Source organism: Loxodonta africana, chromosome 4, assembly GCF_030014295.1.
Source record: "Loxodonta africana isolate mLoxAfr1 chromosome 4, mLoxAfr1.hap2, whole genome shotgun sequence".
Lineage (NCBI taxonomy): Eukaryota > Metazoa > Chordata > Mammalia > Proboscidea > Elephantidae > Loxodonta > Loxodonta africana.
The window spans coordinates 168891193-168911482 of NC_087345.1; the positions used below are offsets into that span (position 1 = coordinate 168891193).

Genomic DNA, 20290 nt, shown 5'->3' on the forward strand with positions numbered 1-20290 from the left:
ACAAGAGAGCTGAGTGTCTTCCAGGTGAAGTTTACTGATGGGATGGGGTGCCTCCAGGAATTTATCAGTGGAGCTACGGAGCTTTGGAAACTTACCCCAGCAAGGCAGACATGAGCAGTGAGGGGCCGAGAGACCAAGAAACCAGGAAGCAGAAATTGAAGAGACAAGGAACAAAGGAGGCAAAGTTGTCTCAGTCTCAAAGTGTAAGAGCATGGCCTCTGGGGTATCTAAGGGTGGGGTGGCCACTCAGATGGACTAAAAGAATGGTGTGCCTAAGGCTGAGAGTGTAGCCAACACCCAGACTCTGGAGGGCAGGGCCTTTGCCTAAGTGGTCTCAGAGAACAGAAGATTATTTTCAAGCCTTGAGGGCTAATGTAATGTGTTCTGCAGACTTGCTTGGTGCCTGTTATCCATTCTTTTCCTCCAATTTCTTCCATTTGTAACTGAAATGTCCAGCTTGTGCCTGTTATGCCATTGTACTTTGGAAGCAGATAATTTGCATTCTAGGTTTCACAGGTGAGGAAGAATTTTTGGATTTTGGACTTGGGGTTGATTGAAGACTTTTGCTATGACATGATGGGGTGAATGTGTTTTACATGTGGCAGGACATGAATTTTTGGAGGCAAAGGATGGATTGTCATGGATTGAACTGTGTCCCCCAAAAATACATGTATCAACTTGGCTAGGCCATGATTCCCAGTATTGTGTGATTGTCTACCATTTTTGTCACCTGATGTGATTTTTCAACATGCTGTAAATTCTATCTCTCTGATGTTGATGAGATGGGATTAGTACCAGTTATGTTGATGAGCCAATCTTTTTTGAGATATAAAAGAGAGAAGTGAGCAGAGAGGCAGGAGGACCTCATACCACTAAGAAAGCAGTGCCGGGAGCAGAGTGTGTCCTTTGGACCTGGTGTTCCTGCACAGAAGAGCTCCCAGACCAAGGAAAGCTTGATGACAAGGACCTTCCCCCAGAGCCAACGAAAAGAGAAAGCCTTCCTCTGAAGCCGACACCCTGAATTTGGACGTCTAGCCTACCAGACTGTGAGAGAATAAATTTGTTTGTTAAAGCCATCCACTTGTGGTATTTCTGTTACAGCAGCACTAGATAACTAAGACAGTATAACTTTAACACCCAAGTTTTTCATTCCCTCCATTCAAGAAATCCAACTTGAAAATGAAATCCCTCTGTCCCAAATGCAGATCACTCAAAAAGAAAAATCTGATTGATTCAACTCGAATTGCTGTCTTCCCTCCAATCGTAGATTTTGGCAATGGAGACATATTCAAACAATAACATAGCTGCTAGAACCACATGAGGTTGGAGTGGTAAGTCTCCAGAGAGAGTAAATAACCAAAGAAAATAGTAGTATCAGGTGTCTTCTACAACTGGGAAAAATTTACAGTACATGTACCTGTAACCTGGCTGCTTTCCCGGGTCACAATATATAATCACTCAGGTTACTCACACACAAAGGCAGCTTACTGGCTGAGGGTTAAGTAGGAAATGAAATCCAACCTGTGCTTGGTGCCCCAAGCTGAAATCCAGAGGAAGGGGTGCCTTTTTTAGATTAACACAAAAGTGCCTTTCAATAAGCAGCACTAGCAATAATTAAAAAATATATATTCGAATGCTTTTTTCTTTTTTTTTCCTCCTGCCTGGTATGTAATCTTTTTTTTTTTTTTTTTAATTTTTTATTCTGAAGCATCACTTTGCTCTGAGGAGTAGTAGACTGTTATGTCAAGAATGAAAAGAGGAAGAAAAAGCCAGTTTTCAGATTTTATATAGCAAAATAGGATTTTAAAGCCTATAGTAAGAAAATAGAAAAAACAGACTTTGTTGTGAGAAAAGAATTTCAAAACCTTAAAAACCTCCTTTTCATATATAAAAAGCAGGGTTAGAAAATCAAGTTTTTCTATAAGCGAGAGTAGAGAGAGGATTCAAGTCTTGAAGAGAAACTAGAGAGCAATCCCAGGACTCAGGGAAGGAGGTGAAAAGCAAGAGAGAAAAAAGAGCAGGCTTGAGGGTTTAGGAACACCACTCTGGGAAGAAAACCCAAATAAGCTTATGGGACTCTTAGTCAAGGGAGGCTTCCTCCTGGCTTCTTGGTGTACGATCCAGGAAATTGAAAACCCCTTAGAAAGACTCTGTATTCAGTAAAGGCCAGAGCAACATGGCTGCACCCAAGTGGTAGTTTAGAATGGCTGATGAGGTTTCTAGGCAAATGGGCCCCAGCTAGTGCTTGCATTTCCTAAAGACTGCAGATCTTTGTGAAAACTCAAGCTTTCACACACACCGCAGTGGGACATGTGGAAATGCTAAGAGAACTGATGTCCAAAAGTGACCTGGGGTCAGAACATAAAAGTTGCAGGTTATGAGGATGCTACAATCAGTTACCAAGGTAGGAACAATGGATTTCAACAGCTGGTGCTGCTGCAGTGCCCAAAACAACCAAACAGGGCCAGCCACACACCTGTGCCCTCACCACTGATGCCTGGCTCCAGAAGAGCAGAGGAGCAGAGCCACATGGTGCTACGTCTTTTCCTTGACACAGTGGACGGTATAAAAAAGAAAACTTCAATCCCACCCATGCTCTGTGGTTCATAAACCTCCCCTGGATCAATGCCATCTAGGGAAGGAGAATTGGGAGGGGAGGCATTTTCTAAGAAAGACAAAATGATAGGAGTTTGGATTTGAGGATTAGCAAGGGAGGCATTCTCAAAGGAAGATGACAGCTTGATAGAGGTACAAAGGTTTTTGACTATTACCTCAATTTCTTTACATGTTATAGATCTGTTCAGATTTTCTGTCTCTTTTGAGGCCATTTTGGTAGTTTGGGTCCTCATGGAAATTTATCCATTGCATCTAGATTATCAAATTTGGTGACCCCCAATTTTTCATAGAATTCCCTTACAATTACTGCTATTTCAATAAGTTCAGTAGTAGTGTCCCCCTTTGATTCCTGATTCACTAATTTGAGTGTTCACCCCCTTTTTTTTTTTGGCCAGTCTAGCTAAAGGTTTGTCAATTTTATCGATCTTTTCAAAAAACTAAGTTTTGGTTTTGTTGATTTTCTTTATTATTTTTCTATTCTCTGCTGTATTTATTTTCACTCTAATTTTTAATCTTTATTACCTCCTTTTCCTTATTTTTGATTTTTTTTTTTTTTAGTTTCTTAATGTGGAAAGGTAATTTCAATCTTCTTTTTCATATTTTATTGTGGCAAAATATATATATAGCAAAAATTGCCATTTTAACCATTTTTAAGTGTACAATTCAGTGACATTAATTACATTCACCATGTTGTACAACCATCGCCACTATCTACTACCAGAAGTTTTTTTTTTTTTTTTTTATCATCTCAAACAAAAATTCAGTATCCTTTAATCATTAACTCCTGTCTCCCCCAGCCCCAGCTCCTGGTAACCAGTAATTAACTTTGGTCTATATGTATCTGTCTGTTCTAGATATTTCATATAAGTGGGGTCATACAATGGTTGGGCTTTTTTGTCTGGCTTATTTCACTCAGTCTAATGTTTTCCAGGTTGATCTGTGTCATAGCATGTATCAAAACCTTATTTCTCTTTATGGCAAAATAATAACCCACTTTATGGGTAGACCACATTTTGTTTATCCATTCATCTGTTTATGGATGTGGGTTGTTTCTACCTTTTGGTTACTGTGAACAACTGTATCACTTAATAAATAACTCTAAATTTTTGTTGAAGTATAGCACAAAGAAAACAAATCTTAATTATATAGCGCAACAGTTTCACAAAGCGAACACACTCATGTAACCAGTATCTAATCCATAAATGCATTATTTTATCTTTTTTATGCTTACCTTTCATATATAAGAAGTGGGCCTATTCTTTCTTTTTTTATGATTTTTATTGTGCTTTAAGTGAAAGTTTACAAATCAAGTCAGTCTCTCGCACAAAAACTTATATACACCTTGCTACACACTCCCAATTACTCTCCCCCTAATGAGACAGCCCGCTCTCTCCGTCCACTCTCTCTTTTTGTGTAATTTTCACCAGCTTCTAACCCCCTCCACTCTCTCATCTCCCCTCCAGGCAGGAGATGTCAACATAGTCTCAAGTGTCCACCTGATTCAAGAAGCTCACTCCTCACCAGCATCCCTCTCCAACCCATTGTCCAGTCCAATCCATGTCTGAAGAGTTGGCTTCGGGAATGGTTCCTGTCCTGGGCCAACAGGTCTGGGGGCCATGACCACTGGGGTCCTTCTAGTCTCAGTCAGACCGTTAAGTCTGGTCTTTTTATGAGAATTTGGGGTCTGCATCCCACTGCTCTCCTGCTCCCTCAGGGGATCTCTGTTGTATTCCCTGTCAGGGCACTCATCGGTTGTAGCCGGGAACCATTTAGTTCTTCTGGTCTCAGGATGATGTAGTCACTGGTTCATGTGGCCCTTCGGGTTGCTATAGGGTTGCTATGAGTCAGAATCGACTCCATGGCACTGGTTTTTTTTTTTTTTTCCTGTCTCTTGGGCTCGTAATTGCCTTGTGTCCTTGATGTTCTTCATTCTCCTTTGATCCAGGTGGGTTGAGGCCAATTGATGCATCTTAGATGGCTGCTTGCTAGCATTTAAGACCCCAGACGAGAAGTGGGCCTATTCTTAATTAACACATCTCTTGAAATACATGATTATTAATGAAGAATCAAGAATGCTTCATATTAGGCACTGTACTGAAAGACATTAACTAGTGTTCCTAATTAACTTATTACAGGTTCACACACTTGGAAGGCACCTTGGGAACTAATAATCTATCATATCCATTATTACATTTCAGCAAGAATTACCACATCTAAAACCAGCAGAGCTTGTGGTGCAGTGAATTACTTAATACGGCCCTCTAGCTATCCTTTGTGACTCCCATACAATTGTTGGGTGGGATCCTGCAAATAAGGTGCATAGAACTCTAATGATGTGTGGTGGCTTGGCGAGGCCATGATTCCCAATATTGTGCTGCTGTCCTCCATTTGTGATCTTATGTAATTACCCCCCGTTTTATGTGTTGTAAATCCTAACCTCTATATGCTAATGAGGCAGGATTAGTGTGGGGTATATCTTGGAGTCACAGCCTTGAAGGAGGCTGTTAACTCACGTTCCACCCTTACTCAAGTCCTTGGGTGTAGCCTGCATGCAATGTATGCATGTGGGTGCTCTGGCGGGGCCCTCTCTTTCTCTGCATATGGATCCTGCATCCATGCTTGTCATTGTTTGACCTTTGGTTGTTGGGACTTGAGCCAGTGGTCTGCTGTCCGACCTGCTGATTCTGGGATTTGCCAGCTTCTGCAGCCCTGTGAGCCAGCAGCCTATTGTCTGACCTGACTCCCCAGTTTCTGCAGTCTTGTGAGCCAGCAGCCTGTCACCTGGCCTGCTGATTTGGGTTCATTGGCTCCTGTGGCCACATGAGTCAGGAGGTGCCTACACCTGACCCACAGATTTGGGACTTGTCAGCCTCACAACGGCATGAGCGATTTCCTTGACATGGTTAGTGAGTTCTGTGCGACATCAGAGTGAATTGTGGAACCCAAAGACAGGAGGCAGTGTACTGAGGGGAGAAGTAGGTGACATTAGAGATGATGGAGTGGGAGAGCAGTTTGGAGAAGTTGGACATTTGAGACATCTTTAACCTCTCTGCCTCATAGGAACCAGCTTTGTGCTGATCCTTAAAAATTATTCATTTAGAGCTATTTTAAACAACTTTATATGAAATACCTTTAATTTCCTTTCTCTTTGTGCTAGTCTCCTTAGCTGGAAATCCATACAACCAGCAAATGAAAATTCAAAAGCAATCACCGGCAGAAAATTCTTACTCATCGTCACTTAGATCAACGCACTGTAAATTAGCTTAAGACATAAGCTTAGCGAACAGTTGTCAAAATGAAGTCCTAAATTAGAAATAAACGTCCAAACCCTTTTATAAATATGTATAATTAAGTACATATTGAGTAGATTGGACCGGAGAAGTACATAATAAAAGGGCAAAAAAGGGTAGAGGAAGCAGTATAAATTGAACAAATAAAGTCTTCCTAGTTTGAGTAAATCAGAAAAGCTGACAGTACCTTACTTACACTTTCATATACCTAAATAAAACAAAACCAATCCCGCTGCCGTTGAGCGGATTGCGACTCATAGCAACCCTACAGGACAGAGTAGAACTGCTCCATAGGGTTTCCAAGTGGCGGCTGGTGGATTCCAACTGCTGACCTTTTTGGTTAACAGCTGAGCTCTTAACCACTGCACCGCCAGGGCTCCTACACTTTCATATACATGACCTCAAAGTTAGTAAGCATTAGGAGCAACAAATTAGAATCCAGCTCCCTGATTCAAGTCCAGCGACACCAGGACACCTCTCAGGACTACACTCGACAGCCCCTCTACGAGAACAGGCTATTATTTTGAGCCAGCACTGAGGGTGGGTACCCAGCAGGTAGGCGGGGTTTCCGTGGCGCCTCTTCAGCGTCATCCAGACGGAGGAAGCGGACCGGAAGAGGTGGGAGGAACGACGAGCCGGCAGAGGGTGGCTCCCGGAAGCTCCTCGGAGGGGGACTACATTTCCCAGAAGCCCGCAGGGCAGGACAAGGGGAGGGCGTCGGGAACGTTACCGGACAGGCCTTTCCCGGCAATATCAAGGTAAATGCCGGCACCGCGGCTCCGAGGGAAGAATAGTTAATGGTTTGGTCCTCTTTCTTGCCTAGATTTGTAGTAGTAACCCTCTTAATCCATCCTGACATGACAAAAACTACTCCTCCAACCTGGCGACTTCGGGATTCCGGGCCTCCGAATACCCCCCTCCCCGCAAACCCACATCACTCTCACTGTGATGGGCCTCGGGCGCTTCCCAGATGCCTGGGTAGTAAATAGGCTAGAAGGGTGAAAGCCCAAGGCACCCCTTTCTGGAGCTGAAGATACATAATGGTTTCTTGTTCGCCTCCCAACTCCGCCCCCCCCCATCTCCTATTAAATCGGGCAGGATCTGGGTTGTGCCTGGCTGTCTGGGGCTCCACGTTATGGGTTCTTAAGGGGAAAGTGCCCACCCTCCCCTGGCGCTGTGTCGTGGCCCTGTCTCCAAGCGAGTGAGCTCCCCGATCCTTTGCTTGCTACTGGGACTTCCTTGACTTAGCGGCGAAAGCTGTCGAAGATTTGTGGGCCAAGCACTGCTAAGTACCTTCACCAATAACCCCCATTCCTTTCATCTACCATTAAAAAACAAAAAAAAAAAACATACCCACTACCAAGTCGTTTCCGACTCCTACCGACCCTACAGGACAGAGTAGAACTGCCCATAGGGTTCTCAAGTCTGTAATCTAGGGAAGCATGCAGAGCCACAGCTTTCTCCCGTGGAGTGGCTGGTGGGTTAGAACTGCCAACCTTTTGGTTAACAGCCAAGCTCTTTAACCACTTCGCCACCAGGGCTCCTATAGGATGGTATAATTATTGCCATATGGGAGTTTAAGTACCTTGCCTTAGGTCACAGAAATTAAATGGCAGAACTTAAGGTTCTCACCGAGCCTAGTGCATCGACACGCTTTGCTTTTGGCCCGGGCACAGAACCCAACCCCACCTCCCTTGGGCGCTCCGCCTGTCGGGCCTTGCTAGCTTGGACGCATGGGTCCGGCCTCGGCTTCTCCTACGTTGTTCAAAAAGCAAGAATCTAGGGCTCTCCGTGGGCTGAACCAGAGAGATCGCCCCTTGGACAGTGCTCTCTCTTCTCGTTTTCCCTTTCCCAGGCCCTTTTCGGTGGACGCACGGACCGGGACGCATCTTCCCAGAGGCCGCAGGGTGGGTGGGTGGAGTTTGCAGAGAGGCAGCTGTGTTGGTGGCAGCTCGTGCGTCCTCTGGTGACTCTGGGGCGGGGCCGCGGGGTGGGCACAGACGAACCAACCCGGCAGGGATGGGAGGTGTGGCTGCTCCGCCAGGGTCCTCCGGGTGGGAGAGCGGCTCCGCGACCACCGGTGGCATAACTCCCTCCGCCTTCTGCTAGAGATGCTCTTCCTCTCGGTGAGTTGTTTTTCTGCCGTGGCTGACCGAGTTCTCAGCCTTGGTCACGCCCCGGGGTGGAGGAAGGAGCCCGACAACCTAGGTCTGTGTGCCCTGAGCGCAGCTGGTCTGTACCCTTTGCCCTGCCCTAGGGCAGGGCAAAGGGTACAGACCAGCTGCGCTCCTTGGCCTCCCACTTTGGGGCATGTTGATCCGCGGCTGCGCTCCATGTTCCAGTTTCATGCAGGCTCCTGGGAAAGCTGGTGCTGCTGCTGCCTGATTCCATCCGACAGATCTTGGAGCCGGGGCCGGCGCTGGGGGCTGGAGATGGCGGACACGAGATCTGTACATGAAACCAGGTTTGAGGCCGCCGTGAAGGTGATCCAGAGTTTGCCGAAAAATGGTGAGCACATTGGGCCCCCGTTGAAGAAGCCTCCTGCAGAGGCCCTAGTTCTTAAACCTTGCGCCCGTTAACCTTCTTCCTGTTTCTAGTCTTGCTTATTTAACTTATTTTTTTCCTTGCATTTAAAAGGAATGTAATTGCAGGGGAGACATCGAATGTGAATTAATTACCTTCTGATCTTTCAAGGGAAACCTTGGTGGCTAGTGGTTAAGAGCTATGGCTGCTAATCAAAAGGTCAGCAGTTCAAATCCACCAGGTGCTCCTTGGAAACTCTACGGGGCAGTTCTACTCTGTCCTATAGGGTCTCTATGAGTCGGAATCGACAGGAGGGCAAAGGGGTTGCTTTGGTTTTGGTGAATCTTTCAAACCAAATAGATTATCTAGGCTTTAAGTAGTTTATGTTGTTGAAAACAAAAGTAATCAACCTTAAACTGACTGCGGATTTGGGTACATTAACAAAAAAAATCTGGGATGGGATGCCTGGTGGTGCATACTCATTAACTCCGCAATTTAAGCCCTTTGAAAACTTTGGATGGGAAAGAGAGAAAGGAAAGAACAACTATAGTCATTTGTGAAACGATTTCATTTTAATAAATATATGTATTGACTATTCAATCTTTTGTTTTCATTTGTTTGTTTTTTGCTGTTCTTCTGTTTATTAGTGTTCTCTTTTTTGTGTGTTCATATTGGACCACCGTTGCAATTTTGAAGAAAAGTCATTCGAGTTGTTCGTTTGTATTTTATGTGTCATTCCTCTGGCTGATGTCAAGACTTCTGTTTATCTTTGGTTTTGAGCAATTTCACATAAAAATGGTGGTGGTAGGTGTAGCCTGACCCCCTCATCCAACTTCACAAAGGAGAGGAGAGAGAATCAACACCAGCCCAAGGCTGATCCCTGTGAGGTGAAGGTCAAACATACCTCCACTCTTTTTACCAATTCTGATACCAGCTGTCCCTCCCACTGCATTCTCTACTTCTCTACTGGATTAAAGACTTGTTACAATGGCCACACAGAACTCACAGACAATACTCCTGATTATCATCAGTTTTTTAGGGAAGTGACAGGTTACAGTTCAGGATCAGGAATGCCTCAAGATACAGTTCTCCAATCAAGACAACTTCTTCTCAGCCATGCATGCAGGCAGGTCTATCTCTGGCCCTCTGCCCATTCCCCCCTGCCTTGCTTGAGCAAATGTTACAAGGCTCTTTAGCTCCACCAATAAGTGCCCAGAGACACTCCACTCCTTGAACAAGCTTCTGCCCGAAGGCATACAGCTCTCTTGTTCCCTGGGTTGGCTGGGAAGCCCACTGCGCCTTCTCATGCAGGTCTCCTGGATCTGCTGCGGCTGTTTCTCTGCCGCTGCTTCCTGCCATCTTGTGCCCTCTCTGGTGTTACAGTTGTCTCTCTCTCTACTGGGTCTAGGAGGTTCTCAGCACAGGGACCCCATGTCCGAAGGATGTGCTCTGTTCCCATCTCTTTTTCCTAGTGTTAGTGAGGTCCCCGCTCTGCTCTGGGATTGGCTCTCTTTTAAGCCTAGCAGATGGCAAAGCTAACGAATCCCCTCAATAGGGTCCCATGCAGCTTATTTGCATGGTTCCACCCCCACAAAGGTGCCATGTACCTTATTTGCATTATTAGCAAACTGTCCAGTCCCCTTGGTGGGGCACAAGAACCTTATTTCATAATACCACCCAATCATCTGGTGGGAGTTATAAGACCATGGCTAGAAAGGCCATATAAAAGTGATCCATCGCACTGCATGTGCCTACGTATGGTTTTCTTCATGTTTATTTTCTTTGGGGTTTGAATGTGTAATTTTATATCTTTGACCAATGTTGAGAGGTTTTCAGTCATTATTCAGATCCTTTTTTCTGCTCTGTGGTAGTGGAGTCTTACAAGAAGTACAACCAGAATGCCCCTTAGAAGCAAGGATGGTGAGACTACGTCTCACATACTTTGGACATGTTGTCAGGAGGGATCAGTCCCTGGAGAAGGACTTCATGCTTGGTAAAGTAGAGGGTTAGAGGAAAAGAAGAAGACCTTCAATGAGATGGATTGACACAGTGCCTGCAACAATGCCCTTAAGCGTAACAACGATTGTGAGGATGGCATGGGACTGGGCACTGTTTTATTCTGTAGTACATAGGGTCCCTACAAGTCTAAACCGACTTGATGGTACCTAACAACATGGTAGCGGAGAGGCTTGGGGAGGGGAACCTTTACTTTTCACTTCAAGTCCTTCTGTATTATTTGAATTATCTTTCACAATAAATATATCTTTTTAAAAATGCTTTTAAGTACTCTTACTATGCCACAGTTGCAAAACCAACAGAATACAACATTAATATATTACCATAGTTTTTAATATGTTCTTTGTTTTCATTAATTATTGTTTAGCTAAGTAATGAATATTTATTCAGCACAATTTATTTAATATATATCCATTGGAAGGTTTTGAAAACAAATATACAAGAAATAGTGTTCGCCTTGTAACCTCAAAGCCACCTTTACTCTTTTCTCTCTGTTAAATAACAGAACAGCAAAAGTAGCACTGGAGGAAGACATGTGAAGGATTGAAAGATAAGAAAGAATGAATAAATGTAAAGAAAGAAGATAGGAACCTATTTAAGTATTGATTTAAAAAGCACCAAATTAAGAGGGTTTTTAGAAAGGCCTGATTCTAAGAATTATCTATAAGTAGTAATATAGTTTTGTTTTTTTTTTTTAGTAATATAGTAAATTTACCCTTTCCCCCAAACCACATGTTTTTTATTTTTTTAATTGAAAAAGGTAGACTTATGTTTTTAGCCTACTATCTTGGCATTATAAACCACTTATTAAGAAATACATGATACATGGAAATACCGTTTTTATTTGCGTAACATTTAAGAAGATATTGCCAGGCTAAGGTTTCCTCTGCCAAATGCACCCGTGTTGGACAACATTCAGTATGCCGTTATTCCTCAGATATTGTTCCTCATACTAAATTGATATTAAAGCAGGAGTACTGTTCTAATGAATATTAAATATTTTAAAAAGAACATGTTTGTATTGTTTGGCCTGCATTGAGCTATTTTGCAAAGGATAATATCTTGTAGTTTTTTGTTCCTTGTTGCTTAATCCTTTTTTTTTTTTAAATAATATTTTATTGTGTTTTAGGTGAAAGTTTACACAGCAAATTAGATTCTCCCTTAACAATTTTTATACAAATTATTCCATACCATTGGTTATAATATTTACAATGTGTCAGCATTCTCATTATTTCCATATTATTTGCTCTATTTCCATTCATCTAGCTTCCCTTCCCCTCCTTGCCATCTCATCTTTGCTTTTGGGTAACTGTTGACCATTTGGTCTCATATAGTTAATTGTTTAAGGGAGCACATTACTTATGGATGATATTGATTACTTTACAAGCCAATCTATTATTTTGCTGAAAGGTGACCTGCAGAAATAGTTTCAACTCCAAGTTCAAAAGGTATCTTAGGGTGATAGTCTTGGAGTTCCTCTAGTCTCTATTGGTCCAGTAGGTCTGGCTCTTTTTAGGAATTTGAGTTTTGTTCTATATTTTTCTCCCATTCTATCCGGAACCTTCTATTGTGTCCTTGGTGAAAGTGGTTGGTAGTAGTAGTCAGAGACCATCTAGTTCTTCCAGTCTCAGGTTTGAATAGGTTGTGGATCATGTGGGCTGTTAGTCCCATGGACTCGTTTCTTCTTTGAGCTTTTGATTTCATTTATTCTCTTTTGCCCGGTATGAGTAGAAACCAATAGCTGTATCTTAGATGGCTGTTGGCAAGCTTTTAAGACTCCAGACGCTACTCACCATAAGAACATTATCTTATGCCAATTGACTAAATTTGTTCCCCGACACTATTTGTTTAATCCTTGTATGAGGCCTACAGTAGTGCTGAGTCCTGTAGCATCTTTGTTTGGTATGCCCTTGGCAATTAGAAATTTAAATTCTGAGATAGTATTTCAAACACATATAGATATTAAATGTCTTATGTGTGAGCACTTTGAGGACAGAGGCCATACTTTATCCAGTGCCAGACACATAACATGCATTCAATAAGTATTCTCAGTTTTTGTTGCAACATGTTGTAAGTCACCTAAACCAGTAAACTTTTTAATCTTATTTGGTTGACTTATTGAAGATATGATGAAATAAGGCTTTTGACGGAGTAGATCTGTTCCATAGGGTTTCCAAGGAGTGGCTGGTGGAATCAAGCTGTCGTCGTTTTGGTTATCAGGCTTAGCTCTTAACAACTGCGCTACCAGGGCTCCATTTTATATTTAAATTTGTGTTATTCACATAGCAACCATTTTCTCTCTTTTTTTTAATTGTGCTTTAAGTGAAAGTTTACAGCACAAGTTAGTTTCTCATACAAAAATTTGTACACACATTGTTATGTGACCCTAGTTGCTATCCCTATAATATGTCAGCACACTCACCCTTTCCACCCTGAATTTCTTCTGCCCATTCAATCAGTTCCTGTCCCTTCTTGCCTTCTTATCCTGCCTCCCGACAGGAGCCACCCATTTGGTCTCCCATATATGATTGAACTAAGAAGTACACTCTTCACGAGTATTAATTTTATGTTTTATAGTCTAGTCTAATCTTTGTCTGAAGAGTGGCCTTTGAGAATGGTTTTAGTTCTGCGTGAACAGAGCATCAGTGGCCATGGCTTCAGTGGTTCCTCTGGTCTCAGTCAGACAATTAAGTCTGGTCTTTTATGTGAATTTGAGTTCTGCTTCATGTTTTTCTCCGGATCCATCAGGGATTTTCTGTTGCATTCCCTGTCAGGGCAGTCATTGGTGGTAGCTGGGCACCATCTAGTTCATCTGGTCTCAGGCTGATGGAGCCTCTGGTTTATGTGGCCCTTTCTGTCTCTTGAGCTAATGTTTTCCTTGTGTCTTTGGTGTTCTTCGTTCTTTGCTCCAAGTGGGTTGGGACCAATTGATGCATCTTAGATGGCCGCTTACTAGCTTTTAAGACTCCAGACGCCACTCACCAAAGTGGGATGCTGAACATTTTCTTAATAAACTTTGTTATGCCAGTTGACCTAGACGTCCCCCAAAACCATGGTCCCTAGACTCCTGCCCCAGCTACCCTGTCCCTCGAAGTGTTTGGTTGTATTTAGGAAACTTCTTAGCTTTTGGTTTAGTTCAATTGTCCTGACATCTCTGAATTGTGTGTTGTCCTTCCCTTCACCTAAGATAATTCTTGTCTGCTATCTAGTTAGTGAATACCCCTCTCCCTCCCTCCGTACCCCTGTAACATCAAAGAATATTTTCTTCTGTGTTTAAACCTTTTCTTGAGTTCTTATGTAATGGTCTCATAAAATAATTGTCCTTTTGCGACTGAATAATTTCATTCAGCATAATGCCTTCCAGATTTATCTGTGTTGTGAGATGTTTCATGATTTTTCATCGTCCCTTATTGTTGAGTAGTATTCCATTGTATGTATGTACCATACTTTGTTTATCCATTCATTTGTTGGTGAACACCTGTATTTTTTCCATCTTTTTGCAATTATGGACAGTACTGCAGTGAACATAGGTGTGCATGTATCTATTCGTGTGACAGCTCTTATTTCTCTAGGATATATTCTACGGAGTGGGATTGCTGTATCATGTGGTACTTCTATTTCTAGCTTTTTAAGAAAGCGCCAAATCGATTTCCAAAATGGTTGTACCATTTTACATTCCCATCAGCAGTGTATAGGTGTTCCAGTCTCTTTACAACCCCTCCAACATTTATTATTTTTTGTATTTTGGATTAGTGCGAGCCTCGTTGGAGTGGGATGATATTTCATTGTAGTTTTGATTTGCATTTCTCTAATGGCTAACGGAAACCCTGGTGGCTTAGTGGTTAAGTGCTACGGCTGCTAACCAATGGGTTGGCAGTTCGAATCCGCCAGGCACTCCTTGGAAACTCTATGGGGCAGTTCTCCTCTGTCCAGTAGGGTCGCTATGAGTCGGAATCGACTTGACGGCACTGGGTTTGGTTTTTTTAATGGCTAATGATCATCAGCATTTCCTTATGTATCTGTTAGCTCCCTGAATGTCTTCTTTGGTGAAGCATCTGTTCATATCCTTTGCCCATTTTTTAATTGGGTTATTTGTCTTTTTGTTCTTGAGGTTATGCAATAATTTTATAGATTTTAGAGATTAGACCTTTGTCAGATATGTTGTAGCCAAAATTTTTTTCCCAGTCTGTAGGTTCTTTTTTTTTTTTCAACTGTTTTGGCAAAGTCCTTTGATGAGCATAAGCGTTTGATTTTTAGAAGCTTGCAGTTATTTAGTTACTTTTCTGGTGTTTGTGCATTGTTTTTTATGGTTTGTATTCTGTTTATGCCATGTATTAGGGTTCTTAGTGTTGTCTCTATTTTTTCTTCCATGATTTTTATCGTTTTAGATTTTATATTTTGGTCTTTGATCCATTTTGAGTTAGGTTTTGTACATGGTATGAGCTATGAGTCTTTTTTCATTTTTTTGCAGATGGATATCCAGTTATGCCAACACTATTTTTAAAGAGACTGTCTTTTCCCCAATAATGGACTTTGAGCCTTTGTCAAATATCAGATGCTTATAGGTGGATGAATTTACATCTGGATTCTTAGTTCTGTTCCATTGGTCTGTGTGTCTGTTGTTGTACCAGTACCAGGCTGTTTTGACTACCATGGCAGTATAATAGATTCTAAAATCAGATGGTGTGAGGCCTCCCACTTTGTTCTTCTGCTTCAGTAATGCTTTACTTATCTGGGGCCTCTTCCTTTTCCATATGAAGTTAGTAGTTTGTTTCTCCATTTTGTTAAAAATTGGTGTTGGAATTTAGATCGGGGTTGCATTGTATTTGTGGATTGCTTTGGGTAGAATTGACATTTTCGCAATGTTGAGTCTTCCTGTCCATGAGCATGGTATGTTTTTCCACTTAAGTGGGTGTCTTTTGGTTTCTTGCAGTAAAGTCTTGTAGTTTCCTTTGTATAGATCTTTTACATCTCTGGTTAGGCTTATTCCTGTCTTTTATCTTCTTGGAGGCTATTATAAATGGTATTGATTTGGTGATTTCCTTTTCGAAGTGCTCTTTGTTGGTGTAGAGGAATCCAACTGATTTTTGTACGTTTATATTGTATCTTGATACTTTGTTGAAATCTTCTATTAGTTCCAGTAGTTTTCTTGTGGATTTTTTTGGGTTTTGTGTATATAAGATCATATCATCTGTGAATAGGGATACTTTTACTTCTTCCTTACCAATTTGGATGCCCTTTATTTCTTTTTCTTGCCTCATAGGTCTGGCTAGGACCTCCAGCACAATGTTGAGTATGAGTAGTGGTAAAGGGCATCCATGTCTGGTTCCCATTCTCAAGGGGAATACTTTCAGACTCCCTCCATTTAGATTGATGTTACTGTTGGTTTTGTAGAAATGCCCTTTATTATGTTGAGGAATTTCTCTTCTATTCCTATTTTGCTGAGAGTTTTTATCATGAATGGGTGCTGGACTTTGTCAAATGCCTTTTCTGCATCTATTGATGAGATTGTGTGGTTCTTATCTTTTGTTTTATTAATGTGATGGATTATATTGATTAGCCAAAGCATCTTATCCAATGAGAAATTGAAATCTGGCCAGGAAGAGTTGAATCTCTTCTTTCTGTTGCAGTTCAATTAACCAGAGTATTCATTTCCTTTTTCATTTATGCTAGCCAGTTTTGGTTTGTCACAAACTTTGAAATAAAAATACCAGTTTCTTGTTGTTGTTAGGTGCTGTTGAGTCAGTTCCAACTCATAGCAACCCCATACACAACATAATGAAACATTTCCCAGTCTCATACCACCCTCACAATTGTTGCTACGTTTGAGCCCATCGTTGCAGCCACTGTGTCAGTCCATCTCATTGAGGGTCTTCCACTTTTATGCTGACCCTCTACTTTACCAAGCATGATGTCTTTCTCCAGGGACTGGTTCCTCCTGATAACAAACACGTCCAAAGTAAGTGAGACGAAGTCTTGCCATCCTAACTGCTAAGGAACATTCTCGCAGTACTTCTTCCAAGACCAGTTACAGTTGCATAATATAGTTATTCAACATTTTAATATATTTTTAAAGTAGGTTTGCCAATTTGGTTATACCTGTAGCCTGTTTATTTATTTCATCTTTTTCTTAAATTATTTTTGAGAATATGCACAGCGAAATGTATAAGGTATACCAATTTAACCGTTTTTACATGTACAATTCAGTGACATTGATTACATTCTTCAAATTGCGCAACCATTCTTACCCTCCCTTTCTGAGTTGTTCCTTCGCTATTAACATAAACTTACTGCCCCCAAAGGTTCTTATCTAATCTTTTGAGTTGCTGTTGTTACTTTGATCCCATATAGATTGTTCTTAAAAGAGCATAGTACTCAAGGCTGACATTTTTTACTAGTTAAGCCTCATTTGTTCTTTTATTTATTGAGCTGTGGTAGGCATTGCTGTTAAAGTCTAAAATACCACAGAGTTTTTTTTTTTTTTTTAAAGCAAAGGGCCAAAACAGCATAACTTCTGTTTTTATAAGGTAGAAATAAATTAAGGATAATTTGAGCTATTTATGAAATATAAAATCACTACTAGTGTCGCTAAGCCAACTTATAAATTTAGATTACCAATTATATTCAAGTGATCTGTATTTAATGTATGTTTCTAATAGGTTCATTCCAGCCAACAAATGAAATGATGCTCAAGTTCTATAGCTTCTATAAGCAGGCAACTGAAGGACCCTGTAAAATGTCACGGCCCGGATTCTGGGATCCTATTGGAAGATATAAATGGTAATTTTATATAGTGAGCTATTTAAGAATTTTTATTTTGATAACATCACTATTATATGGCTGCTATTCTGTGGTTTTTTATTATTCTGTGCACAAAGTGTCCTAAGTCCTAGATACAGTTTTTATCATTTAGGTGCTCTGAATACAATTTCACACAGATAGGAAAATCTTGGGGAAGAGAAGAAAGCAGTGGAAAACAAAAGGGGTAGATGTATCAAAGATAAAAAGCATTTTTAGTCTTTCCCTTTATGGAGTTTCTTTCTTTTTTATTTTATTTTTTAATGTCAAGAGCAACCCCCAAATTGAATCAAACAGACAGACTCACCTGCCTCTTGTATCTGCCAAGAAAAATTGATTTTTTCTTGTCAGGTGGCATTGTTTGTTTTGAGGCTTTAAATAATAAGTAACTAGCAACATGATCGAGGTACTACCATACTAACTTTTTAGGTAAGCTTTTACTTCTGACCAAGTGTTCTTGAATAGAAAAACCAATTTGATTTCTGTATACTTAAAAGAATTACAAAATATCTGGAAACATCTCTCTCGTTTTTCTAATTGAGTGTTATTACTTGCTGTCGAGTGGATTCTGACTCACAGCAGCCGTATAGGACAGAGTAGAACCACCCCGTAGGGTTTTCTAGGCTGTAATTATGGGAGCAGATTACCAGGCCTTTTTCCTGCTGAGCCTCTGGGTGGGTTCAAACTACTAACCAGTTTGAATAGTCAGTAGCTGACCACTTAACCATTGTGCCACCAGGGTTCCTTTACAGTTGATTAACATACAGTGCCTAAGTACTGCTGCAGACTTTACAAATGTTTGACAAAAGTCAATTTTAGACTATACTTTATGAGCAGAGTATGCTAATTGCTGAAACTTGTCCATTCTGATGCTAAATTTCTTTATCCTTGAACTGGATGTGCCATCAGTTGTTGGAAGATTTCTCAGTACTCTCCTCTAAGACCTTTATGAATAGTCATAAAGTAATAGGTTAAATGAAATAACAACATATTATTTAATCTGCCCTTTTTTAGAGAATTTACTTGCTTTTTTTCCCTCACAATTGACCTTTGGTGAAGTTAAACTGCCTCTGTGATAAATGTATAAAAAGAGAGATTTTCATATTAGGCAAAAATGTCAAAGGACTGATATCATTTTCCAGATTCCCTGGGTGGTGCAAACAGTTAACGTACTTAGCTGCTAACCTAAATGTTGGTGGTTCAGAAGCAGAAAGCTTGGTGTCCTACTTCTGAAAAGTCAGCCCCTGAGAACCCTGTGGAGCACAGTTCTACTCTGACACACCTGGGCTTCCCATAAGCTGGATCAACTCAGTGGCAACGGGTGTTTTATTGCCATTATCTAGGGGTTTAAAAATTTCCTGTCCCTCACACTTCCCTTTTTTTAGAAGTAAGAAACTATTTTAATTTTGAGTGTATGAATTATATAAATTAATGGAAACTTTTAACCAAAACTTCTGTTCATTTAAAACATAGCTGTGACAGTTCATGTAGTCTTCTAAAGTGTTCATTTCTGTTGCTGTTCCTATGAATAGTCTGTAGTCTATTTCATCTCTAATCCCTAGTCTGTGATAGTCTATATTGTCTCTGTGGTCTATTAATATGTAGATGGTACGTACTTACTTGTTTTAAATAATATTTAACTTACTCTTTGTGATATTTTTCTTCAGAATGGCGCGTTTAAAGAGATGCTTTGAAAGCATAAAAGAGCCCTGGTGGTGCAGTGGTTAAGAGCTCAGCTGTTAACTGAGAGGTTGTGTGTTCGAACCCACCAGCCGCTCTGTGGGAGAAAGATGTGGCAGTCTGCTTCTGTAAATATTATAGCCTTGGAAACCCTGTGGGGCAGGTCTACTCTGTCCTGTTGGGTCTCTATGAGTGGGAATCAACTCAATGGCATTGGGTTTGAAATCATGATAGCTTTAAGTAGAGCCTGTTTTAAATGAATGACGAGGTATAAATTTATTATGAGCAATTGAAAATCAAGAATCACTTCATCATTATATTGATATTTTCATTTCTAGGGATGCTTGGAGTTCACTGGGTGATATGACGAAAGAGGAAGCCATGATTGCATATGTCGAAGAAATGAAAAAGGTAAGGAAAATAATTCACAGTAGAAAATAAAAATTACCAAAGAAGCTCTAATATGATTTTGTTATCAGATAGATTAGCTGCTTTGTTTTAAGGACCAAGGGAGATTATAGTATGTTATAATGTAGAATCCAGATTTTTGAATTTATTTAGGGCTTTAGCTGTTTTGTTAAAGTACATCTGAAGGTGTCTTTTCCTTAAGATTTGCTATATTCTGGTGATACGAGTTTTTGTTTCTTTTTCCATTTTCCCTATCTTTTTTTTTTTTTTCTCTGTAGTTGACTTCTAGAGAAAGTGTAGGAATAGAAATCCTTTAAAATACTAATGCCCCTTCCTGAGAAGTCTGGGAAGTACTGCACTGTCTTAGAAGTATTTCTGCTTTGAAACTTTTTACTTAGGAGAAATAGTTAACAAGACTGCTCAACAATCTTCTCGTGTAAGATTTAACTCATAAATAGAGATATTCCATTACTTGACTTCTCAGTAGCAAGCATTTTTCTGTGAATGTGTAGCTCTTTCAGGAGAATAAGATAAGGAGGATATGTTTTAGCTCTTTGCCAACTACTAAAGAGGGGCATTTCTTTCGTATTAACAAGCTCTTTTAAGTCTGTCCAAGGGATTGTTTTCATAGGGATTTTTAAAAATATATGCATAACACAACATTTGCCAATTCAGCATTTTTCAGATGTGCGATTTAATGATGTTATTTACATTAATTTTGTTGTGCAACAATCATCTGTAATTGTCGCCACATTTCCCATCACCATAAACAAACAATCACCAAACAAAAACTTCTCCTTTCCCCTCCCTCCCACCCCGGTAACCACTAAAAACTTTGGTCTGTATACATTTGTCTGTTCTTGTTATTTCATATAAGTGAGATAATATAATATTTGTCATGTTGTGATTGATCTGTTTCACTGAGTGTAATTTTTTTTTTAAGGTTTTAGAGTTTCATC

General features: G+C 40.7%; 1 protein-coding gene across 6 annotated transcripts in view; it reads left to right on the forward strand.

Moving 5' to 3' along the window:
- The first annotated feature begins 6569 nt into the window (after positions 1 to 6569).
- Positions 6570 to 20290, forward strand: part of ACBD5 (acyl-CoA binding domain containing 5) — a 71487-nt gene continuing 57766 nt past the window's right edge. The window contains exons 1-4 of one of the 6 annotated variants that reach the window (XM_010590661.3): positions 6570 to 6664; positions 8249 to 8414; positions 17105 to 17225; positions 19262 to 19334. In XM_010590661.3, coding sequence (XP_010588963.2) covers positions 8339 to 8414; positions 17105 to 17225; positions 19262 to 19334 — 270 coding nt within the window. In that variant the 5' untranslated portion in view covers positions 6570 to 6664; positions 8249 to 8338. Of the gene's footprint in view, positions 6665 to 7886; positions 8033 to 8248; positions 8415 to 17104; positions 17226 to 19261; positions 19335 to 20290 lie in introns of those variants that run through there. The other 5 variants (XM_023548848.2, XM_010590658.3, XM_010590659.3 and 2 more) reach the window with 5 other exon arrangements.